A 17754-nucleotide genomic window follows, 5' to 3' on the forward strand; every position below is an offset into this window, starting at 1 on the left:
ACGGTGGCCAAAATGTAGTGGTCTGATTTCAACAGATTGACCACCCTGGAATCCTGGCAAAGCGAATGAAGGGCTTCATCCACAAGTCCCACATGCCGAGCGGAATCGCTCCATCTTAGCTCCTCCTTCACTTTCTCCAGCTGCTTCTGCAAAAGCCTGATGAGGGGAATGACCTGACTCAAGCTGGCAGTGTCTGAACTGACTTCACGTGTGGCAAGTTCGAAGGGCTGGAGAACCTTGCACAACACGGAAATCATTCTCCACTGCGCTTGAGTCAGGTGCATACCCCCTCCTTTGCCTATGTCATAGGTGGATGTATAGGCTTGAATGGCCTATTGCTGCTCTTCCATCCTCTGAAGCATATAGAGGGTTGAGTTCCACCGTGTCACAACCTCTTGCTTCAGGTGATGACGGGGCAGGTTCAAGAGTGTTTGCTGGCGCTCCAGTCTTCGGCACGCAGTCGCTGAATGGCGAAAGTGGCCAGAAATTTTTCGGGCCACCCAAAGCGTCTCCTGCACGCCCCTGTCGCTTTTCAGAAAATTCTGCACCACCAAGTTTATTGTGTGAGCAAAACATGGGACGTGCTGGAATTTGCCCAGATGTAATGCCCGCACAATATTGGTGGCGTTGTCAGATATCACAAATCCCCAGGAGAGTCTAAGTGGGGTAAGCCACTGGGCGATGATTTCCCTCAGTTTCTCTAAGAGGTTGTCGGCGGTGTGCCTCTTACTGAAACCGGTGATACACAGTGTAGCCTGCCTTGGAACGAGCTGGCGTTTCTGAGATGCTGCGACTCGTGACGCTGCTGCTGTTGCTGCGTAAGGTGATACATCTACCCAGTGGGCTGTCACAGTCATATAGTCCTTAGTCTGCCCTGTTCCACTTGTCCACATGTCCGTGGTTAAGTGGACATTGGGTACAACGGCATTTTTCAGGACACTGAGGACACTTTTTCTGACGTTTCTGTACAGTCTTGGTATCGCCTGTCTAGTGAAGTGGAATCTAGACAGGATTTGGAACCGGGGACACACTACCTCCATCAATTGTCTAAATCCCACTGCACTAATGGCGGATACCGGACGCACGTCTAACACCAACATAGCAGTCAAGGCCTCAGTTATACGCTTTGCTTCAGGATGACTGCTGTCGTACTTCATCCTCCTCGCTAAGGACTGTTGGAGGGTCAATTGTTTAGTAAAAGTAGTGGTGTTCCTACTTCCTCTCTGGGATGATGAACGACTTCCAGCAGCAGCAACAGCAGCAGTGGCAGCAGGAGGCGTAGCAATGCAGGATCCTCCGGAGGAATCCCCGATAGGAGAGTCAGTCATGCCAGTGACATGGCCTGCAGGACTACTTCCGATCCTGACTAAGGAGGAAATTGACAAGGAGGGAGTTGATGGTGTGGTTTGCAGGCGCTTGGATACAACAGGACAACGGGATTTAGGTGTCCCTGGACTGCTTACGGTCTTAGCCAAAGTTTCTGAACTTGACAGTAACTTATTATGAACACGCTGCAGGTGCCGTATAAGGGAGGATGTTCCTAGGTGGTTAACGTCCCTACCCCTACTTATTCCACCTTTACATAAGGTACATATGGCAAGACAGTTGTTGTCCGGATTTGGATAGAAATATTGCCAGACCAAAGAGGTGGAATGTTTGGTCTTCTGCCCAGGCATGACCGTGATGGGCTTTTTCATCCCACGGACAACAACTGTCTCCCCCGGAGCCTGATTTAAACAAACCACATCACCATCAGAATCCTCCTCGCCAACTTCCTCCTCAGCGCCAGCTACACCAGTATCCTCATCCTGTTGTACTTCAACAGTGACATCTTCAATTTACATATCAGCAAGTGGACTGTGGGTGCTCCTTTCAGCACTTGCAGGGGGCGTGCAAATGGTGGAAAGAGCCACCTCTTCCCGTCCAGTGCTGGGAAGGTCAGGCATTGCAACCACCACCACACTTGGACTCTCCTTGGGGATTTGTGATATCTTCTTAGAAAGCACAGTTCTTCGCTGTGCTTTTGCCAGCTTAACTCTTTTGATTTTTTTAGTGGGAGGAGGGCTTCCATCGTCATGTGAAGCTGAACCACTAGTCATGAACATACTAGGGATCGACCTTAGCCGTTCCTTGTCACTCCGTGTCGTAAATGGCATATTGGCAAGTTTACGTTTCTCTTCAGCTGATTTAAATGTTTTTTTCAAGGTCATTTTCCTGAACTTTGTCATTTGGGATTGTATGTGCCCTCTATTATGACATTATGCATCGGCCTTGGCAGACGACGTTGATGGCATGTTATCGTCTATGTCATGACTAGTGGCAGCAGCTTCAGCACTAGGAGGAAGTGGTTCTTGATCTTTCTCTATTTTATTTTTATCGGAGAAAGTTTGGTCCTCCATTTATGTTATATCGATTTGATATATACGTGCGGCTAAACACAGAAAATATTTTTTTATTTTTGCTGGAGAGTAGTGCACTTTGTGGGTTACACCAGCCTTTAAGAAATGAGCCAGCCAGCTCTTTACTTATGGAACACAGGCGCACGCTTGGCGCTGCTCCTTTGTTGATGCACGTGCGGCTACTGCGCACACAATTCACAAACACAGAAAATTATTTTTTTTTTGGTTTGTACTGGAGTGTACTTTGGGGGTCACAGCACCCTTTAACAGTCAAGCCAGCCGGCCCTTTACTTATGACACAGGCGCATGCTTGGCACTACTTTGTTGATGCACGTGCGGCTACTACGCACACAATTCACAAACACAGAAAATAATTTTTTTTTTGGTTTGGACAGGAGTGTACTTTGGGGGTTACAGCACCCTTTAATGGTCAAGCCAGCCGGCCCTTTACCTATGACACAGGCGCACGCTTGGCACTACTTTGTTGATGCACGTGCGGCTACTGCGCACACAATTCACAAACACAGAAAATAATTTTTTTTTTGGTTTGGACTGGAGTGTACTTTGGGGGTTACAGCACCCTTTAACGGTCAAGCCAGCCGGCCCTTTACTTATGACACAGGCGCACGCTTGGCACTACTTTGTTGATGCACGTGCGGCTACTGCGCACACAATTCACAAACACAGAAAAAATATTTTGTTATTTGGTTTGGAGTGTACTTTGGGGGTTACAGCACCCTTTAACGGTCATGCCAGCTGGCCCTTTACTTATGACACAGGCGCACGCTTGGCACTACTTTGTTGATGCACGTGCGGCTACTGCGCGCACAATTCACAAACACAGAAAATAATATTTTTTTTGGTTTGGACTGGAGTGTACTTTGGGGGTTACAGCACCCTTTAACGGTCAAGCCAGCCGGCCCTTTACTTATGACACAGGCGCACGCTTGGCACTACTTTGTTGATGCACGTGCGGCTACTGCGCACACAATTCACAAACACAGAAAATCATTTTTTTTTTGGCTTGGACTGGAGTATACTTTGGGGGTTACAGCACCCTTTAACGGTCAAGCCAGCCGGCCCTTTACTTATGACACAGGCGCACGCTTGGCACTACTTTGTTGATGCACGTGCGGCTACTGCGCACACAATTCACAAACACACAAAAAATATAATTTTTTTAGCACTTGGGGGGAGCACCCCTGATGGACAGAGCACCCCCTGGACAACACTACAGCACCCCTTTAGGACTGGGACACTGCACAGGACTTTGGAGTGGACACAGCCCCTATGGAGAACTGACTGCACAACACGGTCCAGCTAGCCCCTATGGACTTTGAAGTAGTGGACACAGCCCCTATTAACAACAGCAGCACAGCACAACACAGCCAGCCCCTATGGACTTTGAAGTAGTGGACAACAGCAGCACAGCGCAGCACAGCACAGCACAGCACAACACTACTCTGCACTACACTACACTACACTACACAGCCCAGCCAGCCCTAACTCCCACCCTCCCTCTTCACTGTCCACAGACGAGTGAGAAAATGGTGCCGACGCGGGTACCTTATATAGGATCCAAAACCCGCGAGACTCGGAAGGCGGGATGATGACGTTTTGCCTCGATTTCAGATCCGAGTCAGGCGGGAAAAGTCGAGCCTGACTCGGATCTGCCTCGGATCGGGGGGGCTCGGGGGGGTTCGGATTTCAGAAATCCGAACCCACTCACCCCTAGATATAATGCAGCTACTCTGTGGGGATAATTTATGATGTATTGGCTTCCTGCATGTGTGTACAGTACTCCCATATTTCCCAGAATGGTTTCCAATATCAGTACTGTCCTGAAATAGTTTTCCCCACTTCATAAACTGGTGCAAAGATTTATCATCTATTTTATCAGAATTATTTCACACTCCAGGATGGAATCCATATATAGTAGTTTTGTTTGCACAATAGATTATTTTGCTCTATTATGTTATTGGGCTAGTATGTCTTGGAATAATAAGTTGTGACTGTGAATTTCAGAAATAAATTACACATACCTATATAGAAACCACCAAGGCTGAACAGATAAAATAGTTGACAGTACAGAATATTTAAGGAATACATTGATAGTCCCACAATTAGATTTTTACAAACCCCCATTTTGCATCCCAAGAAGTTACAAAGTGTAGAATCACTTTCAATATTTCCCTCATGCATGTCAGTGAGACCATTGTCCGAAAATGATATGATCATTTAACACATTTTGTAGTATAATATTTTCCAGACACAATATTATAAACTATTATATACTGTACAGTACAACATAAGAATCTAGCGTTGCTGATAGAAAATTTTCCCTTTGTGTTTCCTCCACATTTTACATTTTCCCAGATTCTATATTAATGTTTTCCTGACCCATGGAAAAGAGAATATGAGAAAACTTATAAATAAACCATCCTACTTTGCTTCACTGAAAATTAAATGCATAAAGCTCAGTGAGGGTGGGTGAGGAGGGGTTTAACACAGTTCATAGTAGAAAATAATTCTAAATGATTTGTTCTGCAAACAAATTGCTTTTTTATCCAGGGAAGTTGCTAAAATTATTAAGCCTTCAAATCTTATTTATATGTGCTCTATACTGATGCCCTGATTAAGGCGGCCCATCCAAAGCTTCCCATTCCAATTTTATATGTATTTCATCTACTTCCACCAAAAATCATTTGCTTTGGGTGGAATTAGCCTGTCACGGAAGTAGCCATGTGAAACTCAAAACACCAGTTTGATGGTCTGTTCTAAATGCATTGAAAAGACACCATCAGAATGTTCTCTGCAGCGCGAAACAGCACCCACTCAACTAACAGAATAGCAAAACAAGAGACAGACAGAGACATGGGGCCTGATACAGAGGTGGACAGAAAATTGGGAATGTGTGCTCCTACCATGGGTGTAGATATAGTGGGTGCAGGGGGGTCCCATTGCTATGGGGCCCAGAGGCTTAGGGGACACTGGAACCAGGTCACATAGTTCTTTACCAAATTCTCAGATCTACCTGCAAAGCAATAGTCCGGCCCGTTTCCCTGCCTGAAAAGGGGGACTTGTCAGCACTCTTATAGGTGGCAGTCTCTGTCTCTCTCTCTCAGTATAGCTTCATACTGATATGATCTATCTCCCGCTCTCCTCTTTTTACAGGCACTACGTTAAAGAAAGATGTACAGTAAATACTGATATTATATATCAAGCAGAGTATCACATAGTTAATAATTCAAAATAATTACATGAATAGTACAGTATTTGTTTTAGCCAAGAGATAAACACACTGGGGGAGATGCACTAAACCTTGGAGAGTGATAAAGTAAAGAGTGATAAAGTACCAACCAATCTGCTCTTAACTGTCATTTTTCAAACACAGCCTGATTGGTTGGTACTTTATCACTTTCCACTTTATCACTCTCTTCTCAGCTGTTGTGGAATGTTGCTGAGAGTTGCAGCTCTATAACAGCTAGAGCGTCACAGATTGCCTAGGCTTGCTGTAGCCTATCTTTACCACAGTATGTCTTCAATTTGTATAAAATCTCACACTTGGATGATTCCTATCATAAAAGATGCTGTGATTTCATCTTCTCACAGCCAATAGCTGTAATCCCCGATATCTACATATGTTGCAGTATTTCTTCAATACTGCATTACAGTATGAATGTTCTGGAATCCAAGAAAATAACTAAGTCCAAACTGGTGTAAAATCATTTAGATTTTTAAAGATTACTTTATCTCATAAACACTCTGATTATTTAACTGCTGAACTTCACCTTGGATGAAATAGCTGCTAAAAGATCAGTAAAAATGTGTTTCTTTTAATGTTACTTTTATTGTGTTTTGCAGATAATCGGTGTATGGACAGGAGGTTTTTACCAAATCGCACTAAACAGCTTATCGCATTGGCAAGCTTTCCTGGTGCAGGGAATACTTGGGCCCGACACCTAATTGAACTGGCTACAGGCTTCTATACTGGAAGCTATTATTTTGATGGATCATTGTATAATAAAGGTGGGTTGAAACATAAAGTTTGAGTATCTAAACAGATTGTTCAATGCAGATGAGACTTCCTGCCTTTCCATCTGTGCTATTGAGCCAGAGCGCTCAGAAAATGTCAGCATCTGTAAGGCTTAGTGCTCCCCAGGCAACAACAACAGCACAAAAAAAACCACAAAACAATTTTATGGTGGACTGCTCACTCTGATATTCGTTTGTAATGTACAGGAGAGCAGAGTGAATAATCATGATTTTTGTAAGTATCAAAAAAACTGTCTCTTGTATGACACCTTTAGTGCACATTAATTTGCAAATTATTTGCTTTTCATACATTTAAAACAATTCAGTTAGTATTATTATATTCTATTTATATTGTGCCACAAGGGTTCCGTGGTGTATGGAACAGTAAATTTGCATAGTACATGGTTTGTGAGACAGTTATACTGGGTACACACAGACCGATCTGTACCACCAACGACTTGAAAGATCAAATAGATCTTTCGGTGAGTCATCCTGCCACATCTCTGAACTGGCAAAGTTGACAATATCATCCAGATTGGCCTGCATGTACGAACGATCATAGATATCGTTCTCGTTCATGCAGGAACGCGCATCGTTGGTCGTTCACTGCATAAAAATGAACGATATGAATGATATATCATTGAACGATGTTATTATCGTTCATATCATTCATAGATATTGTACCGTGTGTATGTACCTTAACAAACAAGGGCCCTCATTCAGAGCCACTCGCTAGCGGCAGTACGCTCGTTCCGAGCGATGTTCGCACATCTGCGCATGCGTACGGATCGTTATACGCATGCGCGAACCAGTCAGTGCGGCCGAAATTCATGTGCTCGCAATATAGCGAATGCCTGCTATTTTGAGTGACAGAATGAGGCGTATGTGGGTGGTAACAGGGGAAGGTGCTTGAAAATGGGGAGTGGAGATCCGAACGCAGGCGTGCTTAAAGGTCAAAACGGGCGTTTTATGGGTGTGCATAATTAATACAGCAGCGTCATTGACCACGTCACTGGGTTATTTTATAGCCAGAACTGCTCGCAAGATTGTGGTAGCAAAAACCAACCACAAGAATAGCGAGCAGTTCATACGCTGGTCGATGTACTCGATTAATCTAATAAATAGCGGACATGACGTATGGTGCGTGCGGCCAGGGGGCGTTTTTAACAAATAAACGAGCGTATGTTTTGCTCGCTCATTCAGACTTAGAGGTGTGAACAGACTGCAATTTGCGAACTGATCATTTGAATAGCCACCCCTTGTTTTTGAACGAACGACCGCAAATAGCGAACGGCTCTGAATCAGGCCCAAGGGCCCTCATTCAGAGCCACTCGCTAGCGGCAGTATGCTCGTTCCGAGCGATGTTCGCACATCTGCGCATGCGTACGGATCGTTATACGCATGCGCGAACCAGTCAGTGCGGCCGAAATTCATGTGCTCGCAATATAGCGAATGCCTGCTATTTTGAGTGACAGAATGAGGCGTATGTGGGTGGTAACAGGGGAAGGTGCTTGAAAATGGGGAGTGGAGATCCGAACGCAGGCGTGCTTAAAGGTCAAAACGGGCGTTTTATGGGTGTGCATAATTAATACAGCAGCGTCATTGACCACGTCACTGGGTTATTTTATAGCCAGAACTGCTCGCAAGATTGTGGTAGCAAAAACCAACCACAAGAATAGCGAGCAGTTCATACGCTGGTCGATGTACTCGATTAATCTAATAAATAGCGGACATGACGTATGGTGCGTGCGGCCAGGGGGCGTTTTTAACAAATAAACGAGCGTATGTTTTGCTCGCTCATTCAGACTTAGAGGTGTGAACAGACTGCAATTTGCGAACTGATCATTTGAATAGCCACCCCTTGTTTTTGAACGAACGACCGCAAATAGCGAACGGCTCTGAATCAGGCCCAAGGTCAGAACTTAGGTCAGAACTTTACAACAACATTACACAACTATGGATAATTATAAACCACAGATGACATAATTACAGTACATAGAGGCCACAGAGGGAGCGAGGGCCCTAACATTGTGGAAGGGCTATTGGTGGACACATAAAGGAAGCAGAGAGCAGAGTTGGGTATTGCAAAACCTGAAGAGTTAGAAGGGCCAGTAGGCTTTGGTGAAGAGGTACATTTTCACACAGCTTCTGAAGTTTGGGAGGCTTGGTGAGTGATCAAGTGTGGTAGGGTATGACAAGGATAGCAGCAGCATGAGAGAAACTCTGGACTCTGGAGTGGGAAAATGATCAATGAGAAGGAGAGGTGGCAGATGTTGGTAAAAGTGATGGGGAGGGAGTGTGTGTGTGGAAATGAGCTTGGCATAGACAAGATTTATAGTTGGACTGGGATCCCATGGAACAATTGGCAGTCATGGGCAACAAAACTGGATCTGCAGAGATAAGGATGGACTCGGAGGGGGGGGGGGTCTAGATGTGTTCTAGCAATTTTTGTGTCCTGTATTTCTCTCCTTTTTTTCCTTGTTTAATTATAATAAAACACATGAATACTGCAGAATGCTAGAACAATAACACTTAGTATTTGACACTTTATAATATTATATTACTGATTGAACCAATAGACAGACATTTGTCATATAAAATAGTGGAAAGTTAGTTAGAACTAATACTAGAAATAAGCAGCATGCAGTATGTATAGTATTATGTTCTACTAACTAGAACATAAATGATGTCCTATTACCAATGCACATGGGCACATCATATCTAATTCTGGTATAATTCTTAACAGTGTTGCACATCCTCCAATTTACAATGTGCAATAGATAGTGCACATATAATGGACATATTAATCCTGGGCATAATACTTAAGGCTCCTATTCCAATGGACATAATACTTAAGGGTTTTATTACAATATACATACTCAAATTAACATAAAAGCCAAATATATAACAAACAGATTTAACATCCAATTATTAGTTAATCGTATATAATAATATAAGTATGTATACATATATATAGAGTCAGCGGCATTAGAATGATTTTATGTTGGGGGGTCAAGATATAATTTAATTTTGGTGCCTGCCTCCTCCACTCCCCTCCCTCCAACTTACCGGTTGCTGGGTGGAGGCAGGTCGGTAGCACCGAAGAAGGCTATGGCGGTACCACCAGGGAGGAGTAGTTAGCACCATAGTGGAGTAGGAGGCAGTGGCTATGCACTATAGCACTATGCTGCACAGCCCCTGCACTACATGGAGGAAGAAGTGTAATGTGCTGTCTTATAACTTAAAAACCGCACACTACACCTCCCCCTCCTCCGTGCCGTGCTAGGGCTGTGTAGCCTATTGCTATAATGCACTGACCCTGGCCGTCCGCCACTCCGCTGGCACCTCTGAAATGTTGGGGGGAGGCGAGCTGCCCCCTTGCCTCCATTACGGTGCCTATGTATAGAGTAATAAGTATGTATAATAAGTATGATACAATACTAAAATATTATAATTATCTTTATATGTATATATTGATATATGTTCAGTACAGTAACTATCAATCCTTATGTTGATACAAACAATGGGGGAGATGTACTAAGCCTTGGAGAATGATAAAGTGGAGAGAGATAAAGTACCAGCCAATCAGCTTCTAACTGCTATGTTACAGGCTGTTGTTGAAAAGCGACAGTTAGGAGCTTATAGGCTGGTACTTTACCTCTCTGCACTTTATCACTCTCCAAGGCTTAGTACATCTGCCCCATAATGACTAAATCCATACACTTTTTTAATGTATAAAAAATATGTATGACATCCATGTATATTATATGATGCATAATATACATATTTATTTATATGAATAGATCAATTACAAAATATAATTTAATCATTGTGGTGATATAGTTTATAAGTGTAAAGATCCGTAACATTTCTGTTTGTGCAAGTCTTTTTCTAGATGACAGTGTTAAGACAGACAAGCATAGAGGCTGGTGACAGACAGTGTGACTTTGAAAAATCTAAATGTTTTATATCCTACACTAATTGTTTTACACATGGTATGAGGTGCTCTTCTTCCTTACCAGTTGTAATGTAAATATTATATACAGTAGGGGTAGATTTACTAATCTACTGAATTTTAAAAAATATGAATATATATCTATACACATCTGTGGAAATAATAATAATAATAATAATAATAATAATAATAATAAGTCAAATTGTAGCTGCTTAACTCAGCCAATAAGATTCTAACTCTCATTTATCAAGTACAATGCATAAAACAATAGCTAGAGAGAATCTGACTGGTCGCTATGCTCGTCATTTCCACGTTTCCTTTTTAGAAGTTTTATTACCTGTACCAACCACATCATTTCTCATTTTCCTCTCTTTACCTTTACTATTAAGTAAGCTGTCATATGGGAAAAATGGTCTTATATTGTGATATTTAGCACATGAGAAAAAACTATTTGACAATGGTAAATAGTACAGCTTAAGCACCTGTGCTTCATACAGAAGGACACGCTGGGTCAGACAACCCTGAACTCCAATGAACCTACTTAGCAATCAATCAGAAGAATATGCAGAACTTGTTCTACTCAAAGATATATACCTGCAATCTCCAAGGAAATCTCAATCCTTGATTGCATCTATTCATTTAAAGTCCTGTCCTCAATCTTCATCTTCCACAATGAGTTTATGATTTGATATATTCCCTTGTACATTACAAATGTCAAGCAGCATTGAATGTGTGTTCTGGGGTTTTTTACTCATTTGACTAGGCAACCATGTATCCAGGCAACTATTAGATTAGCCACCATGCCACTCTTCTGCCAGGAAAAGAAAAAGAAATTACACATCCATAATTGATGTAATACAGCTACTTACATCTTATGTTCCCCTGGCTAGAATCATTTGCTTAAAGATTGTTTGTTTATTTGCACATAGTGCCGGTCTCTCCTTCTCAGTAAGGACTTTGGGTCATTGATACAGAATTGGAATCTGTCAGCACAGACAATTTAATTTGGAGCTTAAATGGATGTGTACAAAATGAGCTTGAAAAGCAAATACAGTAAATGTAATTCTTTTGATTCTTTGGTAAGAGACACATCACGCGTAAACATAGTCAAACACAGTATGGCTTAGGCAGAAATAAATCTTTATATATACAAAACCTCTTTACGGTAAAACACTTATTGTACAATTGCATTTTATACCAAGATAAAATAATTTTAAAGAGAAATTATCCTCAGAGTATAACCTTTGCAAAGTGAATAGAGTGACTTTTGCAGAATATGTTTTAATTCAGTCTACTGCTTTGATATGATGATCATAACCGTACAGAGCTAGGGTCAGACAGTACCCAACTAGATAAACTGTAACAGTAACCAATCTATAGAAGTATTTTTGTTGAATTTGGAAGAGTAGAGGTGATCACTGTAGGGACTGACTGGAATCAGTATGAATGACCCCCGGACGTCAGCCCAGTGGTTCAAATCCAGACGCCGGCAGCCCGATGGGTGAAAATCCCGACAGCGCAGGTAAGTATGCTATCCCTCTCCCCCCCCATCCCTCCCTTAGGGGTACCTAACCTTAACTTCCCCCCCAGTGCCTAACCCTAACCTCCCCCAGTTACTGCCTAAACCTAACCCCCCTTCCCCGCACCCCATACCTAACCCTCCCAGGGGGGTGCCTAACCATAACCTCCCCCCCCTAGGGCCTAAACCTAACCCCCCTTCCCCTAGCCATCCCAGGGGGGGTGCCTAACCCTAAATCCCCCCAGGAGTCCCTAAACCTAACCCCCCCTCCATCCCCAGCTGAGTGTATACTCACCCCCGGCAGAGGACGATCGGTCCGGCGTCCTCTCGGCGTTCTGGTGTCGGGATTAACACAAGCATCGGTATTTCGATGCTTATGTTAAATACCTTGCCGGGATTATAGTGTCGGGATTGAGATGTCTCATAACTACATCCCGACTGACGGAGCAGAGGAAGAGTAATCTAGCCACTGCATTAAAAATAAATGTATAAGGGAAAGTCTAATTAGGGGAATACCACATAGAAGGTAACTGCAGTAGTCAATGCAGGAGATAATGGAGCTGATTCAGAATTGATCACAAGTGTACTTTGTGGACAAATCTTGCAGTCTTTCACATTACACATGTGTAACATTGAGCCACTGGCGATCTAGAGTCACGTCTCGTGACTTGCATGCAACTCTGACTCAGGCTCTATGAGTATTCTGGAGAAGGACACCTCGGCAGCAAGCTTGAGTGTTAGGGTTTGTTATCTTGTCACCTTCGTGAAGGCATAGATATATGGTAGAAAAACAGAGGGCCTTAAGATAGAGCTTTATGGAAGTAGAAATGATAGAGGAAGCATAGAAGAGGAGGATGTGAATGCAGAATTTGTATCTGGATAAAGTGGTCAGTATCACATGTAACAAAGACGTCAAACAGAATTAGAAGTGAGCAATTTAATTTAGCAGTGTTCAAATAATTGGCCAAATTCGTCAGTGCAGTCTCTGGGGAGTGTTTGGAATGAAAGCCAGGCTGAGATCATCCAATAAGTATTGTGAGTTTAGGAAGCAGGTGAGGCAAATGTAGGCAAGCCTCTCAGAAAGCTGGGAGAGCCTTGAGAACTGAGAGACCAGGTGGTAGTCTGAGCGTTTGTATCAGTATTTCTTATACAGTATATCGGTAATACCCACTTGTTTGAAAGATGCCAGCAGAGAGAGAGTGATAACATAGTTAAGGCTAGGATGATCACAGGTTTTGGTGATGGGATAGTGTCAAGTACACAGGTAGTAAAGTGGGAGAGGAAGCAATACTTTATTTGCATCTTTGGGATCAAATGAATACAAGGTGCCAGAGGGTGCAGGGGGATTTAGTTGTAATCCCAACAGACGGAATTCCAGCACTTAGAATGCCAGCGCCAACATACCGACGGTAAGTACTGGCGTTAGCGGGAGGGTTAGGGCTTAGGGTTAGGCACTGGGGGGGAGGGTTTGGTTTAGGCACTGTGGAGGGAGGGTTAGGGGTGGCAAGAGGGGAAGGGTTAGGATACTGACCAACAGGTGTCAGTATCCTAACCCTGTTGGTATGCCGGTGCTGGGGTTCTGTCCATCGGGATCTCGAGCTTCGGTATCCCGTACCCAATCTGGTGCAGGAAAGGAATTGATTATGTCATTGCTGAAGATTACAGGAGCCTTGTAGATGTTACACTACCTATGCAAGCAACTTTTCCCAGTAATTTGACTTAAGTGACTGCTATACTTGTGCCCCTTTCACTTGGAAATAAAGATAAAGGATGTCCACGTGTAAGTGTAGTACAGTAGGGGACATGTAGACACAAGGTAATCAGGCCCTTTTTACAAGAAAATGATTTTGTCTTAATGTGTTTGAAGATACTTGTCCATGCTTATGAAACTGCCACTTGATGTACAGTATTGCACTGTTTGTATGGATCTCAGGCATTGCAATGTTCAATATAATGGTTTGAAAACTGCGGCTTGATGTACGTTTTTCATTTTAATAAATAGTACAGATTAAAACCCTGCAAGTTTACTTACCATTAGTGTAAATTACTTACATTACTATGTTTCAAAGAGCAGAGTTTAAGTATATAAAGACAAATGTGTTTTTCTTTTTATCTCTTATTTCTTTTATACTTACTGTATAGGCTTTAAAGGAGAAAGAGACCACTGGCGAAACGGACGAACAGTTTGCATTAAGACTCATGAAAGTGGAAGGAAAGAGATTGAGGCTTTTGACTCCGCTGTTCTACTGATCCGGAATCCATACAAAGCCCTAATGGCAGAATTTAATAGGAAATACGGTGGGCATATTGGATTTGCGTCACAGGCTCACTGGAAGGGAAAAGGTAATTTATTTATGTTTTTGCTAACAGTTTACCGTGTGGTGAAAGCAATGTACTTTTTAGTATCTAATAAACTAGAATAAATAAAATATTTATTTCAGACCTCCAAGCATAGCTCTGATTTTATTACACCGTTCTGTTACCAAGGACACTGCCAGCTAATCTCCTAAATGTATGAAGTTTTAGTGCTTATTATACACTCACTTTCGTATCCATCTCAGAGTGATACAACGCAGAGAAGTTAACCACACTAAACCCTCTTTACAGCTTTCTTGTAAGCTATCAGCAAATGTGTTTTAGGTATATTACTTAAATCAACAATACTGATGAATAATGGTTTATTCACTTATTAAGGGGAAATAAAATATGGGTGTCTATGATTATATATCAACAGGGAATACAATATATTGCTGGGTGTTTTAAAATGTTCAGTAGGTAGTTGTACTAATGACAAATATAAAAACATTTGATATGTCACTGTATTTCCTGCATATCTGTAATCATAGATAGCAAATGGTGGTAATGACAAGTACAGGCATACTTGTACAATTACAATTATAAAGTCTTAAGTAGAAATGAGCGTTTCGGGTTTGCTTTGGATCTTCCCGCCAAGTTCGGATCTCAGGACGAGGCAAAACGTCATATTTCACAGACATCTGTGCGGAGATTACGTTTGTCCTCGCTCTGAAATCCAAACTTAGCGGTAAGTTCCGAGTCAAAACCAAATCACTCATCTCTAGTCTGTAGTAAGGTCAATCTTTGCAACACAATCAAACATAACAGTACAGTGACTATCAATATCAAGGACACACTTGAGAAATAGAGGGAAAAGAGTGCAAAAACAAATCACAAATGCAAATTTTATACCCGACAAGCTCCTTGTGTCTATTTGCCAGGATTCATAGGTGTGCCAAGTAAGATGTTTCATTTGCAGATGAGCAGAACTCTCAGTCGCGTCCCTTTTGGATGGAATCGGTATGAAATACCGCCGACTGCTTGGCCGGCGGTTCGATTCCCGGCATCAGCAGGCCGACAGAAGCATAGTTCCCGGCAGCGAAGCCCGACAGCGCTGGAAATCCTGATCGTCCCTAAGGTAAGTATAAACTAACCTAACCCCCTAACTCTAACCCTCCCTTAGGGGTGCCTTACCCTAACCTCCCCCCCGAAGTGCCTAACCCTAACCCTAATCCCCCCTCTAAGTGCCTAACCCTAACCCCCCCTTCCCCGCTGCCTAAAACCTAAGTCCCCCGGGGGGGTGCCTAACCCTAAGGCCCCCCCGGGTGCCCTAAACCTAACCCTCCCCCCCACGGCATCCCTTCGATCGGGATACTGGGCGCCTGTTTCCTGGCATTGGGAAAATGTCAGGCGTCTACATTTAGATGCCCGGCATTTCACCCTCGTCGGGATATGACAGTCGGGAACCTGGCTGTCGGTATTAAGGCAGCCGGTTTCCCGATTGCATCCCCTTTTGGATGCATGTTCACCTGAAATGGGATGATATCATACTGTAGTTGGGCTGTAGAGGTTAAACACTTTATTGAATCTAAATAATTTTTTGTGAGGAAAAATGTGGAAACAACAAAACTGTGGTCTGTAGAACAAAAATGCATCTTTCACTATGTTCCTAAGAAACATGTGGCACATGCCCTTAGAATTCCACTTGTTGAACACAGGGTGAAGATCTTCATTAATTCTATTTTGGTAAACCATGCACCAACAGTACTTAAAATGATAAAGCTCTAGATGTAATCTCAGAAGGCAAGGTAAGGTACTAATGATAAATACAAAAACACTTATGTTTGTGTATTACCTGCATACTGCATTTGTAATCTTAGTTAACAAATGTTGGTAATGACAAGAACATTTTTGTGTTATAAACCTATAACCTGTTGATGAAATGTGAATAACAAGAAATGTATTGCTGAAATTACATGTTGACTCGTGTAAAAATAAGTACAATTCTTTTTGGATTTAGTAAAGGTACTGAATGAAATTAAATGGGTTAGTGTAAAGTCTGTGTGAAGATGTGGGCATTAGTACAATGAAAAACTATAACAAATCTGTATATTATCTATCTTTGTAATAGACTGAGTCATTTACTGTAAGTAGGCTAGTAAAAAAAAAAACACAAATAAACCAGGCAATACTGTGTTACTATTCAGGCAGCTTTGTACCGAATGCCAGATGTAAGCTATCAACTCACCTTCATTTTGCACAGTACCCCAAGATGGTTTGCCCGGCATTCTTATAGCACCTACTGCCCACATACAGGAGATGCTCTAGTAAAACAGAATTTGAGATGGATAATTCATATGTTAGCATTTTTTTTTTTATTATGTGAAATTAAATCTCAGATGAGCCCAGCTGCTTAATATCCTGGTACAGCCAATCACAGATACTCTCTGCTCCTGACTGACTAAGCAGCTATTAAGTAGCGAGGCTCACTGGAGATTAACTCATCTCACATGGGTGCTCCACACACAGGTTAATGCTTTTTGTATTGTTTTCGAAATTTGCATATGGATTATTCATTTTCTCTTTGAAATATGTCAAGAAAAGATGCTGATTACATAACCGCAGCTGGTGCATGGTGGTTTGTAAACAACCAAATAAATTAATAAAGCTCTATTTAGTAAAGTTCTCCAAACAATGGCCCTGATTCTGTGCATATCCAGATTCTGTGCAGTTGTGATTGAGGTGCACAGGAGATGCACTGTCTCAGAAATTTGAAGATGTATTGTCCTGGGGGTTGACAGGGACCTGACTAAGGGGGTCATTCAGACCCACTCGCAAGCGGCAGTACGCTCGCAAGTGGGTCGATGTTCCCCACTGCACATGCGCACGACGGAGGGAGCTCCGTCGTGTGCATGCGCGAGACCCGGACTGCGACAGCCAAGCTGTCGCTCCGGGTCTCGCACCAAAGGGGGCGTGCTGTCGATGTTGATTGACAGCACGCCCCCTTTGGTGGGCGTGTCGGGGGCGTGCCTGCCAGACGGAGGCGTTCCCATGGGAACGCCTACCGTCTGAAGCCGGCCCCACTGACATCACTAGTGATGTCAGTGGGAGTGATTTTGGCTCTGATAGAGCCAAAATCACTCCAGGGCTTGTGGCAGGGAGACCCTACCGCAGGGTCTCCGTCGCAAGTCCGATGGTCGCGATGGTCATGACCATCGCGACCATCTTTTCGGACGCTCGTATATGCTGTGGGTGGTGACCCACAGCTATACGAGCGTCCAGGAGGACGCTCCATTTTAATGGAGGAGGGCCCTGATTCAGAGCGAGCGCTCTGGTCAGAGCGTCCGTCTCTGAATCAGGCCCTAAGTGGACGCACAGAGGTGGTTCGCCTTATGGGCATGTTATGGGAGAGTTGTGCTGATAGTGGTTGCGTACAGAGACATAGAATCTGTCACACATAAGAGGCCATGTTCAGACATATAACCTGCACCTGCCATAGAGATGGTGCAATTTGGATGGTGAATCTGATGGTGCATCTAAAGACATATCAT

General features: G+C 43.1%; 1 protein-coding gene across 3 annotated transcripts in view; it reads left to right on the forward strand.

The window, feature by feature from the left end:
• The window catches only part of WSCD2 (WSC domain sialate O sulfotransferase 2), a 309162-nt gene that overhangs the window by 222503 nt on the left and 68905 nt on the right, over nt 1-17754 (forward strand). For all 3 annotated transcript variants that reach the window (XM_088449095.1, XM_088449096.1, XM_088449097.1), the window contains 2 exons: nt 6264-6428; nt 14051-14251. In XM_088449095.1, coding sequence (XP_088305221.1) covers nt 6264-6428; nt 14051-14251 — 366 coding nt within the window. The remainder of the gene's footprint in view (nt 1-6263; nt 6429-14050; nt 14252-17754) is intronic.

Source organism: Taudactylus pleione, unplaced genomic scaffold (genome assembly GCF_031769625.1).
Source record: "Taudactylus pleione unplaced genomic scaffold, aTauple2 ptg000479l, whole genome shotgun sequence".
In the NCBI taxonomy this organism is placed as follows: domain Eukaryota; kingdom Metazoa; phylum Chordata; class Amphibia; order Anura; family Myobatrachidae; genus Taudactylus; species Taudactylus pleione.